Raw genomic sequence first — 20,596 nt, 5'->3', positions numbered from 1 at the left:
TTCTTTTTTGTAGGGTAGGAGGGCAAGTATGTCATCTTTAAATTTTGATAGTGTAAGGATAGTCTCTGGGCTCTCTTCATTTATTCTATTCTTTAACCAAGAGGCTTAGTGCTCTGAGATTCTGAGATTCAAAGAAATTCCTTTAGAAGGTAGACGTCTTCTTTCCAACCTGCTACCTGGGCAAACTTGGGAACATCTTTAGTGGTGAAATCATCAGCCTTCTCAAGAAGCTTGTCTATTACAGATTTGCTTTCTAAGTCAGAATTTTTCACATTCACATTCTGTTTTCCTACAGAGGGTGGTCAGTACCTGTGCTCAGGGGAGGGCATGTTCCGAAGACCATCAGAAGGACAGTCCCTCATCAGTTACCTATCGGAGCAAGACTTTGGGAGCTGTGCAGACCTGGAAAAGGTGAGGAATCTAAGGGGCTACTGAAGAGTTTGCTCATGAGTTGGGACATCTGGCCTAAGGGGCTGTGCGGCCATTTGTTTGAAAGAGGTTTTAGGTACATAGTTAGAACATGAGCAAAGACTATGGGTGAAGTAAGTTCAAAGTAAAGATAAGCTCAACACATTCAATCTCTAGAGAATTTTTCAGGGAGTATATGCTCCTCACTGAGTCCAAAATATTACTGCTTTTGCATTAGCAGCTACCTTGGGCGCAGGAGTACTGAATTTTGGCCACATGGTTATTGTATCCTTGGCCCTTGAACCTTAGGTAAAAGATGTTTCCAGAATTAACATCTATATTTTGTTATAAGGCTCAGATATGTGGGACGCCTGGCTGGCTCAGCGATTGAGCATCTGCCTTCAGCTCAAGGCGTGATCTCAGTCTGGGATTGAGTCCTGCATTAAGCTCCCTGCGAGGAGCCTTCTTCTCCCTCTGCCTATGTCTCTGCCCTTCTCTCCATGTCTCTCATGAATAAATAAATAAAATCTTAAAAAAAAAAAATAAGACTCAGATACGTAATGAATAATGACCCTATAGCATTTTAGCACTTACAAACACTTTATCCTGAGCTATTCCATTTACTTTAATACTTTATTTATAGGGGTATGGCTCTAAGAAAGACCCTGATATTAAATTCTGGACTTCTTCTCTATCATATTTTCATGTAGAAAGCAGGACAGGAAGGCCAGGCATGGCAGGTTTGAGAATAAAGAGAATATAGAACAGGTTTTCTGGCCGTCAGCTTTTCTTAGAGTAGAAGTGTTCATTTCAGCTGAATAAAAGCAGTGCATGTCATAGAAGCTGTACTTGCCAGCATTACAGTCAGTGAGATGTTCAACACATCTAGCCCCTTGCTAATCAACTTCTTTGGTGCTCTCCTGCCCCCCAGGAGAATGCCCACTTCAGCATCTCAGAGTCCTTGATTGCTGCCATTGAGCTAATGAAGTGCAACATGATGAGCCAGTGCCTAGAAGAGGAGGAAGAAGAGGAGGAAGACAGCGATAGAGAGATCCAGGAACTGAAGCAGAAGATCCGCCTTCGTCGCCAGCAGATCCGCACCAAGAACCTGCTCCCCGTGTACCAGGAGACAGAGCATGGAAGTGAGTGAGGCTGCGAGCCCCTCAGTTCTGCTTCTGCAGGGCTTCAGGATAAGCGTTGGTGCCTAGTGAGCTTCCTTTTGTGTCTCACTTGGAGATATCATAACCAAGCCAAGGGCTCCTCTGCTATCGCAAAGAGTTTTTTATGCTGTTCTAATTTTTTTCCTACCAGACCCAGAGCTCTAGAGTTCATCCATTTCTTACCTCAGAAATACCTTCCAAAAAAATAGATTTCTTATATGAGAACTAAGACTGCTGGTCCCAGAGTCACTTCCCAGATAGTAGTACCTTCTATTTATTTGAAACTTTCAAAATTTCATAAATAAAATGAGGAACAACTGACAAGAAGAGCTAGTGCCCATTTCTCCCAGCATCTTCCTGGCCAAGGTTCCCAGTCATACCAGGCCCCTTTCATTGTGACCCTAGGAGTAGGAGACCTCTTTCTGTCCTGTTTATTAACCAACCTTTCTTTCTTTCCTTCCCTTCCTTTTCTTTTCTTTCTCTCTTTCTCTCTTTCTCTCTTTTTTCTTTTCTTTTCTTTTCTTTTTTCTTTTTCTTTTCTTTTCTTTTCTCTTTTCTTTTCTTTTCTTTTCTTTTCTTTTCTTTTCTTTTCTTTCTCTTTTCTTTTTCTTTCTTTATAGCAGGCTTTCGGGTCACTTCTAGCAGCTCCCAGTTCAGCTCACGTGATTCAACACAGTTCTCTGACTCCGGCTCTGCTGATGAGGTTGATGAATTTGAAATCCAAGGTAAGGAGCTACCCTTCATTTCAAGCAACTTTCATTACCTGTTTCTTTCAGTTTGAAGTCATTGACTGAGAAGCTTTCCCCTAGAATAGAGAATCTTCAATATGGTCCATTTTGGAATGTTGTCAGTAATTGTAAAAGATGGCCTCTCTAGCTAGAAACAAAACCCCTTTAGTAAAATTTAAGCAGAAAAGAACAGTGAAAGGCAGTGCTTCAGAGTGGTCTGAGTGCTGAAGTCACCTTGATGGGTCTCAATTGCACCTTTCTCTTGGATTTTTACTTTGATTCCTCTTGCTAACAGCCTATGACTAGCCCATACCTGCTTGCAATTAGAATCCTATTCCTTTGTGTTCCATGACACAATGGAAATTGTTTCAAAGGGTTTGAAAGGAGTTTTGTTATAATCCTAAGAGAAAAGGACAAAAAGAGTCATTGGTGGGAGAAAAAGCAAAAAAGGGAAAAAAAATCAAGTTTACAAAATAAAGCTTTATTCTATCAGCACTAACTTGCTTAGCAGAATCACAGACCCTTGTTTTGTTGTTGTTGTTGTTGTTGTTGTTGTTGTTGTTGTAAGCATATGCACGATGAAGAGGGGGGTCTCTAACCTGGGATGGCAATTGTGTTAAAGCAGGTTAACCTGTGATTAATGGATTAGTCCATTCCTGCAAATCATAGATTTTTTTCAAGTTCCCATGAGCACAACAAACTGAAAAGCTAGGGGAAAGCCCCTAGCTTTCCCCCATGGGTGAAACTAAGAGTTATTTTCTTGTAGGTGAATTGTATCTGTAATTCTCCATTGTAAGATGATGATGAATAGATCTTTTTTTATAGATCTGTTTATATCAATCTAGAGGATTGACGTAATTCACTTTTTACCTGCACAGACCTCCAGTAGTAATTGAAATCTAGTGGTAGCTGGATTTTTTTCCCCTGTTCAGAAATGCAATTTTTACACATATTTTTCCAGGTCTCTAGGAAGGCTTCCTCCTTTATTCTCTTTAATTTATGTGATTTCTATTCGTGACAATAGCCATTTAAAACTCCTTTTTTTTTTTTTTTTTTTTTTGGTTCGTTTGTATGTGATTTTCCAACAGCATTTCTCCAATTATCTGACACCAACTGACTATCTTGACAATTCAATTCTGATGTTAATTCCTGTAGTTAGCTTAGACCCCACAGGTTAAGGACTCAGTCCCACAGGATACTCCATTTCAGATGGCAACCACAAATGGGGTCACCACCACCTGCTCTTATCCTCAGCCAACTACAAATTCAGGAGTTCCCATGACCCTACCAGACACATACACACCCGCCCCCCTGCCGCCCAACTCAGGTTCCATAATTTGCTAGAATGACTTTCAGAACTCAGGAAAATACTGTACTTAAGATTACTGTTTATTGTAAAGGATACAAGTGAACAGTCACATGAAGAGGTACTTTAGGACAAGGCCCCAAAGTTTCCTGAGCATAGGGACCTCTGTGTCCATGCAAAGATGTGCTGTACTACCAGTACATCAGAATGTTCACCAACCACCTAGCTTTCCCAAACCTCATCACTATAAGTGTTTTATTAAGGTTTCATTGCAGAGGTAGGCATGTGTGCTTAAATCATTGGCTGTTGGTGATTGACCTCAATCTGCAGTCCCTCTCCCTTTTTGGAAGATTGGAAGTGGGACTAAAAATTCTAATCCTCTAATCTGGTGGTTGGTTTTTCTTCTGGCAACCAGGCCCAGCCTAAAGTTATCTGGATGCTCCCGAGAGGCACCTCTTTAACATAATAAACTCAGATATAACGGAAAGGGACTCGTTATGAATAACAAGACACTCCTATCACTCTGGGATTTGCAAAGGTTTTAGGAGCTCTGTGCCAGGAACTAGGCAGAGACCAACTCTGTTGTTTGTTGTAACACAATCTATGATTGACTTGACCTCCAAATTCAAAGAAAATAAAAGGGTTCTGGCCTATCTCTCGGATCAAGAGAATTTCTTGAGGGTAATATTAAGGTAAATTCAAAACACCACCTCATTGGGTATGGAGCAGTCCACTTGATTACTAAGTGTTCCTTGCAGCATAGCAAGGAGCCAGGGGAAGCTGTTCAGTCTGGAAGGAGTCAAATTTGAAATAGCCTGCCTGGCAGTGGCATGAGGTACACTCCTGTGGGGAACTGTTGTTGCATTTCTGGTTCCAGAGGAGTTATTTAATCAATTAACTCTAGTCAGCTCAGGATGGAAATCCTTGAAGGGAAAGACCTCCGGGGACGGTTTCTTAAACTCTAGGCCAAATAATCCTTTGTTGTAAGAGACTGTCCAATGGATTGTTGAATGTTTAGCATCATCCCCGGCCTCTGGTCAGGTATTGACAAGGGTGCATCTCCTGGTTGAGAACCACTACCTTAGAAGCCTTTAAGGTCAGGTTGGTTTGGGGAAGCAGCAATCACTATCTCCCAAGCAATACTGAGTGGCATGTAACTTCCTAAGAGCAGTTTATCTTTTGGAGCAAAGTCAAGTCCTGATTCCTGGAACAGGAATAGAACTGTGGAATAGAACTGTCATTCTCATTGATTTACTGCCTGTCTGAATACTAAAGGGCCCCCTTTTATAATCATTATCGCAGATGGTAGCGAAGGATCTAACCTGACTCACATGTCAAAGAACGGACTCTCAGTGTCAATGGCCTCGATGTTTTCAGGTAGCCTGTGTTGGAAGTGTGGGTGTGCTCATACATGCATGTGTGTGAATGTTTGCATCAGCTTTCGTACAATCTTTATCTTGTGACACCTGTCTATAAGATTTAGAGAACTAGCTAGGAAAAAACAGAGTTGAGCCAGCTAAGAACATTTCAGATACTCCTTTTCTTCTTCACATGACCCCTAATAATCCTCCTTGCCAAGATAATCCTTGTGGATCTTTCCCTACAGTGATATTTATAGACTAAGTGGTCATTGTAGCTGATGGAGGTAGTAGGCAGTTTAGAAAGCATTGGTCAGGTGAAGAAATTGTCCCTCAAACCAACAGCTAAGCTACTGCAAAAGTCAGATAGAAAATGTAGTATCTTCAGAGTTTTGAATTTGCAGTCAGTTTGCAGAAAACTCTCTCTTCTTGGTATTTTGTATACAATTAGGATTTACTGCTGCAGATGTTTTTGGCCTTGGTAATTGCTTTGTGATTCAAACCAGTAGGCTTTCCATAGGTGGGGTTAACTGAAAGTACCAATTTTCTACTCAAAGGGGCTTCAAAACACATAACAGCAAAACCCAGGACTTTTTATTAAACAGTTTATTTTAACTGCTAATGGTGTCAGCTACTAGAATTTGAAATAATGATGTAAGATTAGATAAAGATGTGAAGAAGTAGAAGTATTTAGTTTCCTTTTTCTCTATTCCCAAAGAGTTGTAATTTATTCTAACATCATCTTCTCTTGCTTGAGAAGTAATTATCCTATCACTTTTTAACTGGTTTCTTATGTGTTTACGACCACAATCCTTTTGCGGGTACATTTATTGACTGCCAGCCATTTCTCTGTCAGAGCATATTGAGTCTGTGTTAACCATAAGGCAGACCTTTATTTGGTCTTCCTGGCATCTTTTCTTCCCCATTTTGGGAGTTTAAAGTTTTTTTTATACATTTTATATATATATATGAAGCATTTTTCAACTAGAAAATTACTTTTTCTTGTGACCACAGTCTTAGCACATTATGGGAGTTATAGGCAAAGCAATCAGAACAAGTTCTCTCAAAAGTAGTGGCTTGATTCTTATTTATGAAAGTATAATTTACACTTCATCTTTCTTTACTCTAGATTTCTTTTTTTTTTTTTAAAGATTTTATTTATTTATGAGAGACACAGAGAGAGAGAGAGATACTCTAGATTTCTTTTTTGCATCCTGTTCCTTTTCATCTGTTTCTGGCTTATTAATGGTACAAAATTCATCTTTAGCTATCTTCCTGATTACATCTAGTGGTTTATAGATGTATTTATTTTTTGTCATCATAAGTGATTTATGCCTTTGAGGAACCTCTGTGGATACTATCAGAGGAAGATCATTAAAATCTGCAGTGCCCTTGGAAAAATTTAAGTGCTTAAACATATTATGGATATCATCTATGATGACAACTCTGCATAGTATAATACTCTGCTTGATGTAATCACATTTCTTAGATCCTGATTTACCAAGTAGACCATATGGAACAGAAGTGTTTCTGAAGCAAATGGATTTGGAAATTACTTCCTCCTAGCAATAAAGTGAATTTAAACCTTGTGATCACAGAAAGCTTATTTATAGAAAGCTTTGTAGTCATTAACCCCTTTTCCTTTCAATAATTTTTAGCAAATTTACCAAGTTGCGTGTCACCATAATCTAGTTTTAGAACATTTTCATCACCTCAATAAGATTCCTTGTGCCGATTTACAGTTAATTTCTGTCCCCACTCCAAGCCCCAGTCCGCTGCTCATCTGCTTATGTCTGTATCGATTTGCCTCTTCTGGATACTTTATATGAGTGGAATCAGAGAATATGTGATCTTTTGTGTCTGGCTTCTTTTACTTGACCAATTTCTTCTGATGGTATCTGCCAAATTGGTATGAGATCATTCATAAGCTCCCAATCCCAGACAGTCTTTTCAGCTTCTTTAGTTTTAGGGTTTATTCTCCACCCCTCCTCCTTCCCCTTTTATTACAGCTTCATCAATTGTTCTTTATCTTCCTTCGTTGATTCTTCTAGAATTTCAGTCTTCCACATACATGTATCTAGTCATGGGCCATTCAGGAGACAGAAACCACAGAGTAATTTGACTAGGGAAAGTTTAAAATAAAGAATTATTAACTGTCATGGGGGACTGAAGTAATGGGAGACTGGCTCATAAGGAGTAAAAGCAACTCTAAAGAATACAGGAATAGCAGATATAGGTAGCAATCGGTATCCCTAGGGCTTGAGGTAGAACACCTAGGGAGGAACAAGTGTAGAAGAGGACCACATTCTCAAGGCTGAGATCCAGACCTCCTTACTCACTAGAGGTGAATAAGTTCTCTGAGGCTGCAGAGCTGCCCTAAGACAGTGCCCAGGGATGCTGTCCACAAGAAGTACCATGCCAACAGCATCAGGAAACCCTTCTGTGGGGTGCTGGCGGAGGCTGCCCCTAGGGAAGTGCTGTGCCTCAGAACTCAAGAGATGCTGGGGGAGGTGGCACATGGGAGGGGCCAGGGGAAGCTGTTTATGAGAAGTACCGCTAGTGGCACTCTGCTGTAAGGCCACCTTCATGAAGGCATGCTTCCCCAGGGGAACATCATGTCACGCCTGGAGGAGTCTGCCTGGAGGAGCACACCAGACTCACAGGACAGACGCCTTCCTCCTCTGGCGTCCCTCCAGTGCCCTCTACTGGCAAGACTTAACATGGTGCCAGCTGGCAGAGGGCCGCTGTTTTTGAGTCCAGTTCCATCATCATAGAGCAGACAAAAAGAAGGGCAGGTTTGGAGCTGAAAGGCAATAAATTGATTAATTGGCACAATATATAAAGACAGAAGTTCATAAACTATGTTTTCTGTTTTCTTACAAGTTTTAAAATTATGTCCAATTCAAAGTAATCAGTTGCTTCTCCCCACACTGCCCTTTTAAGTAAATTTCTTTTTTAAAAAGCAGAGCAATTGTGATTCTCCATTTAAAAATGTTTCCTCTCTAGTCAGCACTACAGAAAAGCCATTGGAGTTGGATCTCCAGATGTGTTGGGAGTCACCTTATCTGCCAGAAGGAAAGCAGGAAGGAAACCAACGTCAGACTGGCCAGTGAAGTCTGAAGTTGATTCTCTTCCTGTGCCTCACTTTGTTTAAAAATTTGCAGATTTTGCCATGGTACCGAGGTTTTAACCAATTCTTCCCCGACCATCCCGATACCAGTGTCTGGACATGCAAAAATTCTTACAGCATGTCATTTTTAAATTGTTTTTGTTTTTATATTTTTTATTTTTTTCTCAGTTCACAGTAATAGCCTTACCTAAAGCATCAGAAGCATTTGAAATCAGTTTTCTTAGGAAAAAATATTTGCCAAAGAATCAAATAAAAGTTTCATAATTAATTGAATGGCCTCCTCCTGTCTCTTTACTTGTTAATTTTCTGTCTTAGACCCTGGTCTACTTTTACCCAGATCCCTTGGCTAGTGTTCCAACCACATTAACTTAATGATATGCTTGAATTGACCAGAAAGTCAGCAATACAACAGAGACCCAGTACCCCCAAGGCCTTCGCCAGTTTTGGGTGGCATGTCTCGATATCAAGTGCTGCTTCTCCTGCTCCACTCCCAGGGTTAGATCGTCCCAGCCAAACCGGTGTGGTCCTCCTCACTGGAAGTGTTCATGATTGGCTAGGAAGTCATTGCATCTCTGGTAAAAAGAAAAAGAAAAGAAAAGAAAAGAGAGAGACATGATGGTAAAATAAAGTATGACTTGACTGTATTTTCCAAAGAGCAGAGAATGATTTCGTTTTCTCTCAAAGAGAAAATGACCTTTTCTCTGTGAAATGGAAGAACTACTAAATAGTATTTTGAAGACAGTGGTCTCCTTGGCAACCTTGAAGTGTCACCACTGTTCCTCTCTGATGTGCAGGGTTTTCTTTAATAGCCTGGCTCTATAGTAGCAACATTGGTTAACTCTTTTTTTTTAAGATTTTATTTATTCATGATAGACATAGAGAGAGAGAGAGAGAGAGAGAGGCAGAGACACAGGCAGAGGGAGAAGCAGGCTTCACACAGGGAGCCCGACATGGGACTCAATCCTGGGACTCCAGGATCACGCCCCGGACCAAAGGCAGGCGCCAAACCGCTGAGCCACCCAGGGATCCCCCTGGTTAACTCTTTATTCAAAGATATCTAAGATTTTCTCTCATTTTTTTTTCTATTTTACCCAACAGGCCGATACTTGCTTTTTTTGCTTTTAGCCAGTTAATCATTTATTTAGGAAATACTTTCTGAAAATCTATTATGTACAAAACAGATTATAAGGGCAAGACAAGACTTCTGTACAGATTCAAGGCAGTACAAGTATTATTCAAATAAATGCTACAAACCAAATGGTCTATGGAGGTCTACTATTGCCTAGAATTTCTTTTTCACTAGCACTATTTAGAATGGAATAAATAGCTAGCAATGTATTGAGATCAGGATTTTGGTGGTACAAGTTCAGACATAAAATATAATATACATGAACTTCTTTGTTAAATAAAATAGGATTTGCTATTTACTAGTCAAAAATTTTGTTGCTGCCCTAAATTTTTCTCTAAAGAGCACATGAAAATTCATTGACAGATTTCAGTTCTGTTCCCTTGCTTCCACTCACTCAAACTTTGAAAACATTGATTTGTTAGGAACATTACTTGAATATACAGGGCTTGTATACAGAGCCCTGTGTTAAATATTTTGTGCCAAACAAAAGAATTAGACATGCTCTCATTTCCTCACAAGGATATTTTATGATCTAGTGGCACATGCAGAAAACATATATACAGAGGAAACGTGAAGAACAATTGAGCTACTTATGGCCAACTGCAGAGTGATGTCATATAAGCTCTAGTGCTCTTTTGAGGGGCTCAAATGCAATAGATTGATCATTGTGTAGCTTTAATTAGGAAAGGAATGTCTTTTCACTGGGCATCAAAGGAAATGAGGGATGAGACGTCAGAACAGTCTTGTTTTCAGGACTTGAATACATTCTATCTGCCTTTCTTGAACATGAGTGCTGTATTCCACATTTTCTCCATCAAACATTTCTGGAAAGACGAGGTCCCTGGAGGTTCAGGCATATCGTTACTAGAAATCCTTTAGCAGAAATAGGCTTTGGAAAGTCCACTGTAGTTTCCAGTGATTATGATTATGTTCTATAGAAAAGATCATGTTGAATATCTCCATGAAAATTTGTTGGTTATCAGGCATCTCTGGGGAGCTGCCTAGTCAGAGAGAAGTTCTATTCTGTCCCGTGCCACCAAACAGAAAGGAAATCTTTCCATGCAGCTTTTATACGGACATAGAAGACTTCTCACATTCGGGAGCAATAGCAATAGCAGTCAGATGTTAGGAGAAAGGTTCCAGTTCCACATAACATTTAACGAGTAACCTCTGTGATCCAAGTTCTGTGTTAAGTACTGATTTTGATATAACAAAGCTAGATAGAGTTCTTAACCTCTGAGAGTTTATCATTTAAGAGGGCCTGCGATTTAGAGAACAAGGGAGAGATTGGAGTAATTGTTTTGTGTTTCTGCTTGATAGAGGGTGTGTCCCTGTGTGCCTTAGGATGCTTCCTTTTCTCATTCACTGTTTTGCACCAAATATGAGTTTGTGTTCCCACTTGGATTTGTAGCCATTTTGGTCGTCTCCATGCTGTGCATAATGTCACTAATTCGACCTTGTTGTGAACTTGAACAGAGCCAAACTATAAATTGTGTGTAGAGCTTTACCTGGTCTCTGCTCCTTATCCCGCATAGAATGTAGCTTGTAGTTGCTACCTAGAGTGCTGAGCTGGCAAAAGCTTGGAGTGGTTTCCATTATTATCCCTAACCTCCTCCCTTCCCATTTCCGGCCCCCCTTATCTCTGGTTTCCATTTAGATGCTGACATCAGAAGGAGCACAGCCTCACACAGCAAATCCTTCACTTCCTCCCAACCCTTGTAAGTACTTTTTTTTTTTTTTTTTCCAATAAAACTTTGGGTGTGTGGAGAAACAAACCCAACTTTTGGCATTTGGATGGGAAAAGTATCCAAATTCACAAAGAGACATGATTAAAGTGATGGGCCTGCCTGATGGTGGCAAGCCCCCGGGATCATTGGTTCCACTCTGGTGGAGGCAAAGCTCGTAGTATGGATTGTTCCTTCTATGCTGACTCTGATTATAACAGAGGCCCCAGAAGATCAGATACCAAAAGAGAGAACAGTGATCATGATTTCTGAGTATGAAATCTAATTGAACCGGTTTCACATTGTAGGTCCAACTAGGGGAAATAGTAGCTCATTTGGGAGCAACAAACAGTTCTCTATTGTTCACAAGGCAGTTATATTCAACTTATTTTGTAAACAGGTGTTATAACCCCCATTTTTGCAGTTAAAGGAACTAAAGAGTAGAGAAGGGAGGTGATACAGAACCCCTACCTAGCAGTGCCATGTAATGCTATTAAGTGGGATTTGAGCCCATGTCTTTGGACCATAGGATCAATGTATTTTCCTACGTGTGTAGGAAGATGAGAAAGGAAGCCAAGTCAGTGAGGGTGCTGCGAGTGTTCTCAGCCAAGAAGTCACCGGGTATAATATCAGATCCTGCAGGGAAGGCTCCCATCTTCCTGTCTTTTCTGTATGCTCAGCCTTCCTTGAATCTCCTTTCCAGCTCCCACTGCTTCCTTCACTCCACATCTGCAGAGGCAGTGGCCATGGGACTCCTGAAGCAGTTCGAAGGCATGCAACTCCCAGCTGCCTCAGAGCTAGAATGGCTAGTTCCAGAGCATGATGCCCCTCAGAAGGTAGATTTCTTCGGCATTTTTTTCTCCACCTGCTGCCAGCCCCAGGAGGCTATGAGCGTTTCTGATGCTGTTCTCCTTTGTTGCACGTCCCTCATCTAGAATGAGCTTTATGTTTCCTAACTTACAGAAGACATTCATTGCAAATGTGTTGAGTGAGTGAGTGAATGAATGAATGAATGAAAATACATGCTTTCCTGGGTTTTCCCTGGCAGTGGTCAAAACAGGAGATAATGGCTCCCTCTTCTTATTCCACATGACCGCTTACTAGACCCAGAGGTGGAACTTGTGTAGTGTGACCGCCTTTGAGACACTGTGGAAAAAGTGAGCTGCTCATAATCTGCTTTGCTTTACAATTGAGTATAGCATAGCAAGGGTTCTGGGGTGGGCTCAGAGACAGCATCAGCAATGGGTGCCATCACCCTGGAATGCTGTTTCTGTTCCTTTTGCATCTTGGAACACAAGGACCTCACTTCCAGTAGCCTGATGCCTTACTGGTATGTGCTGAGGGCCGAGGTTCTTTGCAGCCTTTACCCGAGGTGTTCCTGGAATATCTTTCATTAACTAAGTTTCTGTTATAGCCAAAGGGCCAAGCATGTGTTCCCAGAGACTGTCCATGTTAGATCACCCTGTGCTTTTCTCCCACAGCTCCTGCCCATCCCAGATTCACTGCCCATCTCACCAGACGACGGGCAGCACGCTGACATCTACAAGCTACGGATTCGTGTTCGTGGCAACCTGGAGTGGGCCCCACCCCGACCTCAGATCATTTTCAATGTTCATCCAGCCCCGACGTGAGTAGCCAGGATCTCCGCCCTTTGGGAAACGGATGCATGCTCCTGGTTGTCGGGGCTGTCTCCTCGCTCCTTGTCTCTGCCTCCACTGGTAGCTCCCACACAGTTCTAATCACTTAACAGCAGAGGGAGAGGATTATCCATCTGGTTGCGAGTCTTACTCCTGATCCTCCTGTTGCTTCCCAGAGCTAACTGGAAAGAGGTCTTCTATCACTGGCCTTCCCAATCTACTGCCTTCCTCCCAGTAGTTTTGTGGGCTTTCTGGTTTTTCTCTTAAGATGAATGGTTGCTTTTCTTTCCTCTTGTTCTCTCTTCTGTCCTATTTTCTCCTCTCTTACATTTGTACAGGAAGCGTGATTCAGGGCTGGAGGCTGTCCCTGCCTAGACCTAGATTCTGACCTAGTAACCCTCAGTTTGAATCGGTTGTCCCAGTGCGTTCGTTTGGTCCAATTCTAAAACACAATAGGTGAACTCCCCCTCTTCTCATGCTCAGCAAGAGCCCTGTGTCTGCCTCCCCCTGCTTTCTAGTCAGAGGCCTTGTGTAGCTGGTATCTACTAAAGCCCTCTCCTTCCCCTCTCCTCAGGAGGAAGATCGCTGTGGCCAAGCAGAATTACCGCTGTGCCGGGTGCGGCATTCGGACTGACCCTGGTGAGTGTCTTCTCCTGCCCGCACAGCGCCTCCAAGAGCTGTACCGGCTCACACTCAGAACAGGGGCCTGTCAGAGACGGAGTGAGACAGAGTGAGAGGGAAGGGGGAGGAAGGGGCCCGGACCCGGAAGGCAGGGCTAGGCAGGATCACTGAATCGGAGGGAAGTGATTTCTGGGGGCACGTTGCCAGCATAGTGTACTGTAGAAAATCGGGTATTTTCGGCCAGGTGCTTGGAAGCTGGATCTTACCCACTCTGCAAGGTTTGCTTTCTCGGTGGCCTTCAGAGGGGACACAGCAAACCACGGGCCCCACTCTGCGGGTTCCTGCCAGCTTTGGGAGTGCACACAGAGGTGGATGGAGGTGGATGGAGCTGGGCAGCAGTCCCTTCCCGTTCTTTGGAGGAAAAAAAAAAAAAACATCAGGAGAGCTGCCTCAGCAGCTTAGAGATGGGAAAGCCACATCTGACCTTTGACCTTCTGGTTTGTCCAGATTACATCAAGCGGCTCCGGTACTGTGAGTACTTGGGCAAGTACTTCTGCCAGTGCTGCCATGAAAATGCCCAGGTGGTCATCCCCAGCCGCGTTCTGCGCAAGTGGGACTTCAGCAAGTACTATGTCAGCAATTTCTCCAAGGACCTGCTCATCAAGATCTGGAATGACCCTCTCTTCAACGTGCAGGACATCAACAGTGCCCTCTATCGGAAGGTCAAGCTGCTCAACCAAGTCCGGGTGAGAGCCGTGAGAGGCCCCATCTGAGTGCCTTCCTCGCTCCTCATCCCCTCCCTCTGTTCACCCGGGCTCTGCTGTTCATACCGCACTTCTCTCCGTCACCATGGCAGAGCTGGAACCGGCTCCTCACTTGTGCTTTCTCTGTGCACTTTCTCAGTTCCCCGGCCCTTTCCCACCTATCTGTCTAGTCAGCTGACTACGGCAGCTCTGAAGCCAGAGGTGGCGCTCAGTGACAAAAGCAGGAGTTCCCCATACGCTGAAAATATACTGAAGGGACAATAGGGAATCAGGTGGGAAATTCAAATTCTGAATTTCTCAGCTGTGTATGTGATTTGGGAGCCCAGCCTAGCAGAGGGGCCCTCCCTGACAGGAGGTCATTTCAAAGCAAGTTGTTGAGTTAAGTAGTAGAGAATAGTTTGGCTCTGGCTGCTGCATGCAGAGCTTCTAGACCCCCACAGTTTAAAGGTGCTGGTCATTCTAACAGGTGTTTCTCTCCTCTTCCTACCTGCCCTTACCCCCACTCCACCACCACAACGTCTTCCGCTTCAGCTGCTGCGGATCCAGCTGTATCACATGAAGAACATGTTCAAGACATGCCGACTGGCCAAAGAGTAAGTCTTGTGTTGCGGCTAGCGGTCTCTTGCTAGGTTAACGTCTCTGAAAGAGGCATGCCCCAGCAGTTGTCCCTTGTTATGTGAAGAGGGAAATTGGAGAAATTTGCAGAAAAGTCCAGAAATGGTAAATGAAAAGCCTACAGCAGTAACTGTGTTTGTATCTTCTCTTTGGAGGGGACAATCTCTGATTTTCTATCAAGAACAAACCTACCACTCTTTGCAAGCTGGCATGAATCACTGTGCTGAAGGGTATAAAAATCACTTTTCCTATCCAGATACCCAGTAGTGTGGAGGGTCTGGGGGTTCTGGAACACCTAGGCTGGCTGAGTGTTGCCCACCCTCATTGACTCTTCTTTTCCCTATCTTGCTTCTGGATAGAGATCCTTCTACGTTGATGTGCCACACCACATGTTCATTTTCTGCACCTCCCTACTTCCCCTCGTTTCCTGTAGGCTTCTGGATTCCTTTGACACAGTTCCCGGCCACCTGACCGAGGATCTCCACCTGTACTCACTGAATGACCTGACTGCAACCAGGAAGGGGGAGTTGGGACCCCGGCTCGCTGAGCTCACCAGGGCAGGGGCTGCCCACGTAGAGCGATGCATGGTGAGATAGTCTCGCTTGAGCATGTGACTGGGCTTTTGCTCAGGGATATGGAGAGTGGGGTGGACCTGGGTTCTTGCCACGCAGTTCCAGGAAGCTGACATGGCCTATCAGCACTGTGACAGAAACTGGGCAGGATTGCTGGCCCCTGGGTTGGTAAATGGCTGAATCATCCAGATCTGAAGAACCTGGAATTTGAAGAGGATGTGGTGCTGGCATTGCCCCTGGGTAACGGGCAGGACTGAGCAGGCCTTCACTCTAGAATCGTCCTGATGTGGGAGGAGAACCCTGAATTGGAATCTGGAGAGAGTCTCCACTTTATCACTTTATCATTTTCAATCACTGTGACCAAAGAGAATGCTTTGCTCTAACCCGACTCAAGGCTGGGCATTATTTTAGAGAAATACCCTTGTCTTCACATTTTATCTTACTGACTGTGGTTCCCATTTCAAAATAGAGTCATCGCCCACACTGGAATTTTAACGTTAGGAAGCCCTTTGTGGCACACCATGCCTTCCTTCTCCATCTCTGCACCAGAGTGGTTGGAGTTTCAGAAACTCCCTTGTACGCACCGTAAGGCTTTGTGTAATAACACGGCCTAGTCCCGGCCGCAGTTTGGCTCTCATGCCCCTGAATCCAGCTCACTCAAGTCTTAATTATATCTTGCCCCACCCCTCACTTGGGTTCATCCCTTTGTTCCCCTGACCTTGCTGCCTCCCTTCCCCCCCAGCTCTGCCAAGCCAAGGGCTTCATCTGCGAGTTCTGTCAGAATGAGGAGGACATAATCTTTCCTTTTGAGCTCCATAAGTGCCGGACCTGTGAAGGTAAGGACCAGTGCCAGGTATGGAGTGGGCAAACAAGACTGCACCCCAAGCCTCTGTATTCCCCTCTCAGCCATCCCTGTTCACAGGAGTAGAGTTTGAGTCAGCAACTCCCTGTTTTCAGCACGGGGGCACCAAGCGTGGGTGGCGACAAGGGGCTGTAGGAGTGACTTACTTCCAGTTTGAGATAATACACGTTTTCTCTTTTTTTTCTCACCTTCTCAACCTGAATAGAATGTAAAGCGTGTTACCATAAAGCTTGCTTCAAGTCTGGAAGCTGTCCCCGGTGCGAGCGGCTGCAGGCCCGGCGGGAATTGCTGGCCAAACAGAGCCTGGAGTCTTACATGTCAGACTATGAGGAGGAACCCACTGAAGCCTTGGCCCTCGAGGCCACTGTTCTGGAGGCCACCTGAAGAAAGCACACGAAGCCCTCCTTCTAGGGGCTGGGGTCACACATAATGCAGAACTGAGCCACCCTTTTAAGGACTTTCCCCATTTTTTTTTCTTTAATTATTATCATTATTTTTTTTATGACTTACCTAACGTCCATATATAATCAACCTTTGTTAGGTTGGTGGGGTCCAGTCTGTTGTGACAATTTGTAGGTACTAGATATTTCCATCAGAACTGACACAGGAGTCATTATGTGAAGCTTCTAGTGCCTCTGTCGGGGGAATGGACGATGAGACCCAATTCTTCTGACATCCATGGCCTTCTGTACTTGGACCAGATCTGGTTTCAGCTGCATTTCAAGTATCATTTCCAGTTTTATTTTGTTTTAGTTCTGGAGCTTTTGAGTCAGGCCTTTCTCAACCAACTCACTTCTCCTTTGCTGCTGAAGTAGGAGGATGGAGTTTTCTCTCTCTGTCCTGGAATAGAGTCAGACTGTGCCCTGAGGAGAAGGAGAATGGGACTACACCATGGGCATTCTGTCCAGCTAATTATTAAGGTATTTTTAAGGCCATGGAAATAGCATTCTTACCTGGAATCCTCAGAGACCTCAAGGAGGCCACCATGACCTTCTTGTGTGAAATATTCTAGGCATCAATGATGTCACAAACTGACTTTCCTTATCCTGGCAGGCTTGAAACAAAGAAACAGAACTGATGCTTAAGCCAGGCCCCGTCATAGCCTTCCACCGAGCATAAGTGAGGCTGCAACTCTGTGGCTTTAGGAGCATTGATTCAGTCAGAGAAGCTATTGGCCTCCTCTTACATGATAAGGTCTCTTAGTCAACCTAGCTTTGGTGCAGATATGATCTTTCAAGCTCAGGCAGGTCCCTGATGCCATCCTAGGCTGAGGACAGAAACTGCATCCACCATCTTATTTATGGATCTTTTGCCCCCGTGTCCTCTGTTAGGTGGTTATTTTGGTTCTGAGTGAAAGTATGGCCCCACTCGATTCTCATCCTCTTCCTGCAACAGAGCTGGGACCTTCCCTGGTGGCTGAACTCTTGCCTTAGTTTCTTTTGTTAAAGTCAGGGTGGGAGCGGGGAGATCTCTGCTATTAGTGGGGTTAGATAACTTAGCAATTTGTGGATATGAGGGTGAGTGTGAATGTTCCTGTGTTCTTGGGATAACAAGAGCCTTTATACCTATTATGCACTGAACTCTGTAGCCTGGTGATGTCCATATGTTCAGTCGTGTTTTTCATATTACTAATTTTAACACACACATACATTTTCTTAAAATGTGCATTTTGATGGGACCGTGGATATGTTTGTGGTGTTCTTTAAATTAAGTTCTTTAATATAGACTCCTGACCCCTTCCTATCATACTGGTCAGGGTCACTGTTCTGAGGGCTGGCAGCTCTGTGAACAAGAGCCCACAGCATTTTTTTTCTGGGACTGACTTCTTGTATACCTGTCTCTCCATAATTGGTTGCTAGTAGAAAATACTAAGTGTGGACGCTGCCCCAAGAAGCTGAACAGAAAGTAGCACATGGTTGGGGGAAGCTGATGAGTGGCTGAGCTGGAGGCAACCAGGAGTCTCACAGGGAGTAGAAGGGGCAGTAAGGTAATAGCCAGAGCTGAGGCTTTACTTGGGCAAGGGGGAGCAGAGAGGGATTGACCCATGGTGTTGGTCTCTCTGCCTCAGACTTAGGATCAGGCTGGAAGACCCTGAAGCTGTTCTCCTTTCAGTTCATGGGAGAGGCTCTGAGAGCCAAGCCCAGCCCAGTTTTGAGGGGCTGACTAGGAGCTCCATTGTCCTTCAAGGAGCTTTGGGAATGTCCCCACAAAACTCAAGGCTTTCTAAGGGTTAGGCCTCAGATTCATACTCAGGGGTTTGTAAAAACAAAACAAAACAAAACAAAACGGTGAGCTCTGTGTCCAGTTTTGGTATAAGTTACACAGCTAGCTAGCTCTTCACTCTAAGTCACTACACTGGAGGAGAGATGCACTGTCATTCTTGTCCTGCCTGTTTCATATTAGCAGAGGACCAAAGGATGGAAAATGCTAACAGTTTCCAAAGCTGAGCTCAGCAATCTAATATGCTCCTGGTTTTTCACTTATTTTTCTCCACGTTCCCCATTCCATCTCCTTAGATTGTGTATCTGTTTTAGTGACCCTGACACTCTGCTGTCATCACTGTCCAAATACCCATTTATTTATTTATTTGAGAGGAAAGAGAGAGAGGAAAGAGTATGGGATGTTTTGAAAGCACTTTGCAACTTATACCAGTATCTAAAAACCTCCTGCTGTTGTAGGGGGAAAGCTTTGAATGCACTGAAGAGCATTCCTTCTGAGTGAAATGGGAGGGAAGAAGTGTTCTTTTTCATAAATAAAGGGAAAAAAAGTTAAAAGTTTGCTTACAAGGTAGAGACAAGATTCAAGACAAAGCAGAAGAGTGGAAGACAGATATCTTCCACTTAAATGAGGCTTTCTCTGCCAAGACTTTAGAGCTTTTGTTGAATTAACATGAAAGGAGGAAGAGTCTAAATAGAGATGATCTGTTCATGTGCAACTCGTGTTCTGAACTGGATTTCTACTCTCTGTAATTCATACATAGCCTAACAGTTTATTATCATCTTTAATAAACTAAAGGAAGTGAAATTCCTGCCTTTTATTTGTTTGCCTTGACTATAGGAAATGGTATTGAGTGTCCACTGTAAAGCAGGCATGTCTAAAAATTCAGGAGGTTTCTGAATTATAATGCAAAGAAAACTGGACCTTCCAAGTCAGGAAAACTGGGTGAGAATGTGAACTTGAGCAGATCACTTTGGTTCTCTGGATTTCTGTTTCTTCATGTATAAAAGATATGGGCATTAATCATTTCCAGTGCATGAGGTGTGCGCCCTACCCGTCCTCTTGATGTAAGTATCTTATTTTAAAGCGAGGTTGGGGCGCCTGGCTGTCTCAGTGCAACTCTTGATCTTGGGGTTATGGGTTCAAGCCCTACATTGGGTGCAGAGGGTACTTAAAAATTTTTAAATCTTTAAAAATAAAAGAAAATAAAAACAAAGTGAGGTGAATCTTTCTCTGTACAGCATCTGAATTGTATCCAACGCTTTGTTTCTCACTTCTGTGAACAACTTGCTCTGAGTTTCTGTCTTATGCTCCTGGCCCACTGAGGTTCCACTTTCACCCTACAACTTTCTGAACATGTCCGCTTTGATGTCCCATGGTCATCGCCCACTGATATGTCTAAAACCAACATAGGTATCATATTTCCTCACACCTAACCATTAGTCACCCCAGCTTGAAAATTGGGCTATCTTCAACTCCTTCCCTCTGAGTCAGGTGGCATGTTCAGCCAAAAAAACATGATCTCCTTCCTACTACCTGTCATCAAGTTCTATTGATTCTTTTCTCTTTAAAATAAGTATTTCGGGGATCCCTGGGTGGCGCAGCGGTTTGGCGCCTGCCTTTGGTCCAGGGCGCGATCCTGGAGACCCGGGATCGAATCCCACGTCGGGCTCCCTGGTGCATGGAGCCTGCTTCTCCCTCTGCCTGTGTCTCTGCCTCTCTCTCTCTCTCTCTCTCTGTGACTATCGTAAATAAATAAAAATTTTTAAAAAAAAGTTTAAAATAAGTATTTCGTTCCTTTTCTATCATTGGCACACAGATTCAGGTTCTTACATCTTAGCCATCCCTAGCCATGCCAATCTCTTCCTATTTAATCATCCATCAGATATTTGGGTGCCTGCTGGATGCCAGTTTCTGTGCTAGGCCCTATGCCTATTGCAGGGAGCAAAATGGAGGCAATCCGTATCCTTAAGGCACATAGAGTCTTGAGGGGGAGACAAGCATTGCCCCCAAAGTCACCAAAATTAATATGTAATTACAAGCTGTACTAAGAGCTATGAAGGCAAAGAGTAGATGCTATTAAATTAAAAAACAAAACAAAACAAAACAAAACAAAACAAAAAACAACCCTAACAAGTGGACCTAATTTAGATGGGAGACAAGTAAGGCCCCCAATGAGGCACAGAGTTGGGAGAAAAGAGCTCCAGATGAGGACCGGCATATGTGTTGGTGCTGAGATGGGAGGAGTTTGGGTAAGGAGATGCAAGAACTGAACTACAAATTTTAGATTTTATTTTTAGCACGTTAGAAAACCACTGAAGAGTTTGAGTCAGAGGAGTGACTCATCTGGTTGAAATGTCAGTGT

The 20,596-nt window shown here is 43.5% G+C and overlaps 1 protein-coding gene across 15 annotated transcripts in view; it reads left to right on the top strand.

Moving 5' to 3' along the window:
* RUBCN (rubicon autophagy regulator) overlaps positions 1 to 19,457 on the top strand; it is a 64,735-nt gene extending 45,278 nt beyond the window's left edge. For 7 of the 15 annotated variants that reach the window (XM_077884539.1, XM_077884528.1, XM_077884536.1 and 4 more), the window contains 13 exons: positions 296 to 411; positions 1,340 to 1,550; positions 2,189 to 2,293; positions 4,905 to 4,979; positions 10,877 to 10,937; positions 11,647 to 11,779; positions 12,425 to 12,570; positions 13,155 to 13,219; positions 13,709 to 13,947; positions 14,497 to 14,558; positions 15,014 to 15,167; positions 15,895 to 15,988; positions 16,220 to 19,457. In XM_077884539.1, the coding sequence (XP_077740665.1) occupies positions 296 to 411; positions 1,340 to 1,550; positions 2,189 to 2,293; positions 4,905 to 4,979; positions 10,877 to 10,937; positions 11,647 to 11,779; positions 12,425 to 12,570; positions 13,155 to 13,219; positions 13,709 to 13,947; positions 14,497 to 14,558; positions 15,014 to 15,167; positions 15,895 to 15,988; positions 16,220 to 16,398 (1,640 nt within the window). In that variant the 3' untranslated portion in view covers positions 16,399 to 19,457. The remainder of the gene's footprint in view (positions 1 to 295; positions 412 to 1,339; positions 1,551 to 2,188; positions 2,294 to 4,904; positions 4,980 to 10,876; positions 10,938 to 11,646; positions 11,780 to 12,424; positions 12,571 to 13,154; positions 13,220 to 13,708; positions 13,948 to 14,496; positions 14,559 to 15,013; positions 15,168 to 15,894; positions 15,989 to 16,219) is intronic. The other 8 variants (XM_077884540.1, XM_077884535.1, XM_077884537.1 and 5 more) reach the window with 3 other exon arrangements.
* The last annotated feature ends 1,139 nt before the right edge of the window (positions 19,458 to 20,596 follow it).

This window comes from Canis aureus, chromosome 35 (assembly GCF_053574225.1).
Source record: "Canis aureus isolate CA01 chromosome 35, VMU_Caureus_v.1.0, whole genome shotgun sequence".
Taxonomy (NCBI): Eukaryota; Metazoa; Chordata; class Mammalia; order Carnivora; family Canidae; genus Canis; species Canis aureus.
The sequence above is the reverse complement of the archived record's forward strand: the minus strand, read 5'-3'. Positions and strand labels throughout refer to the sequence as shown.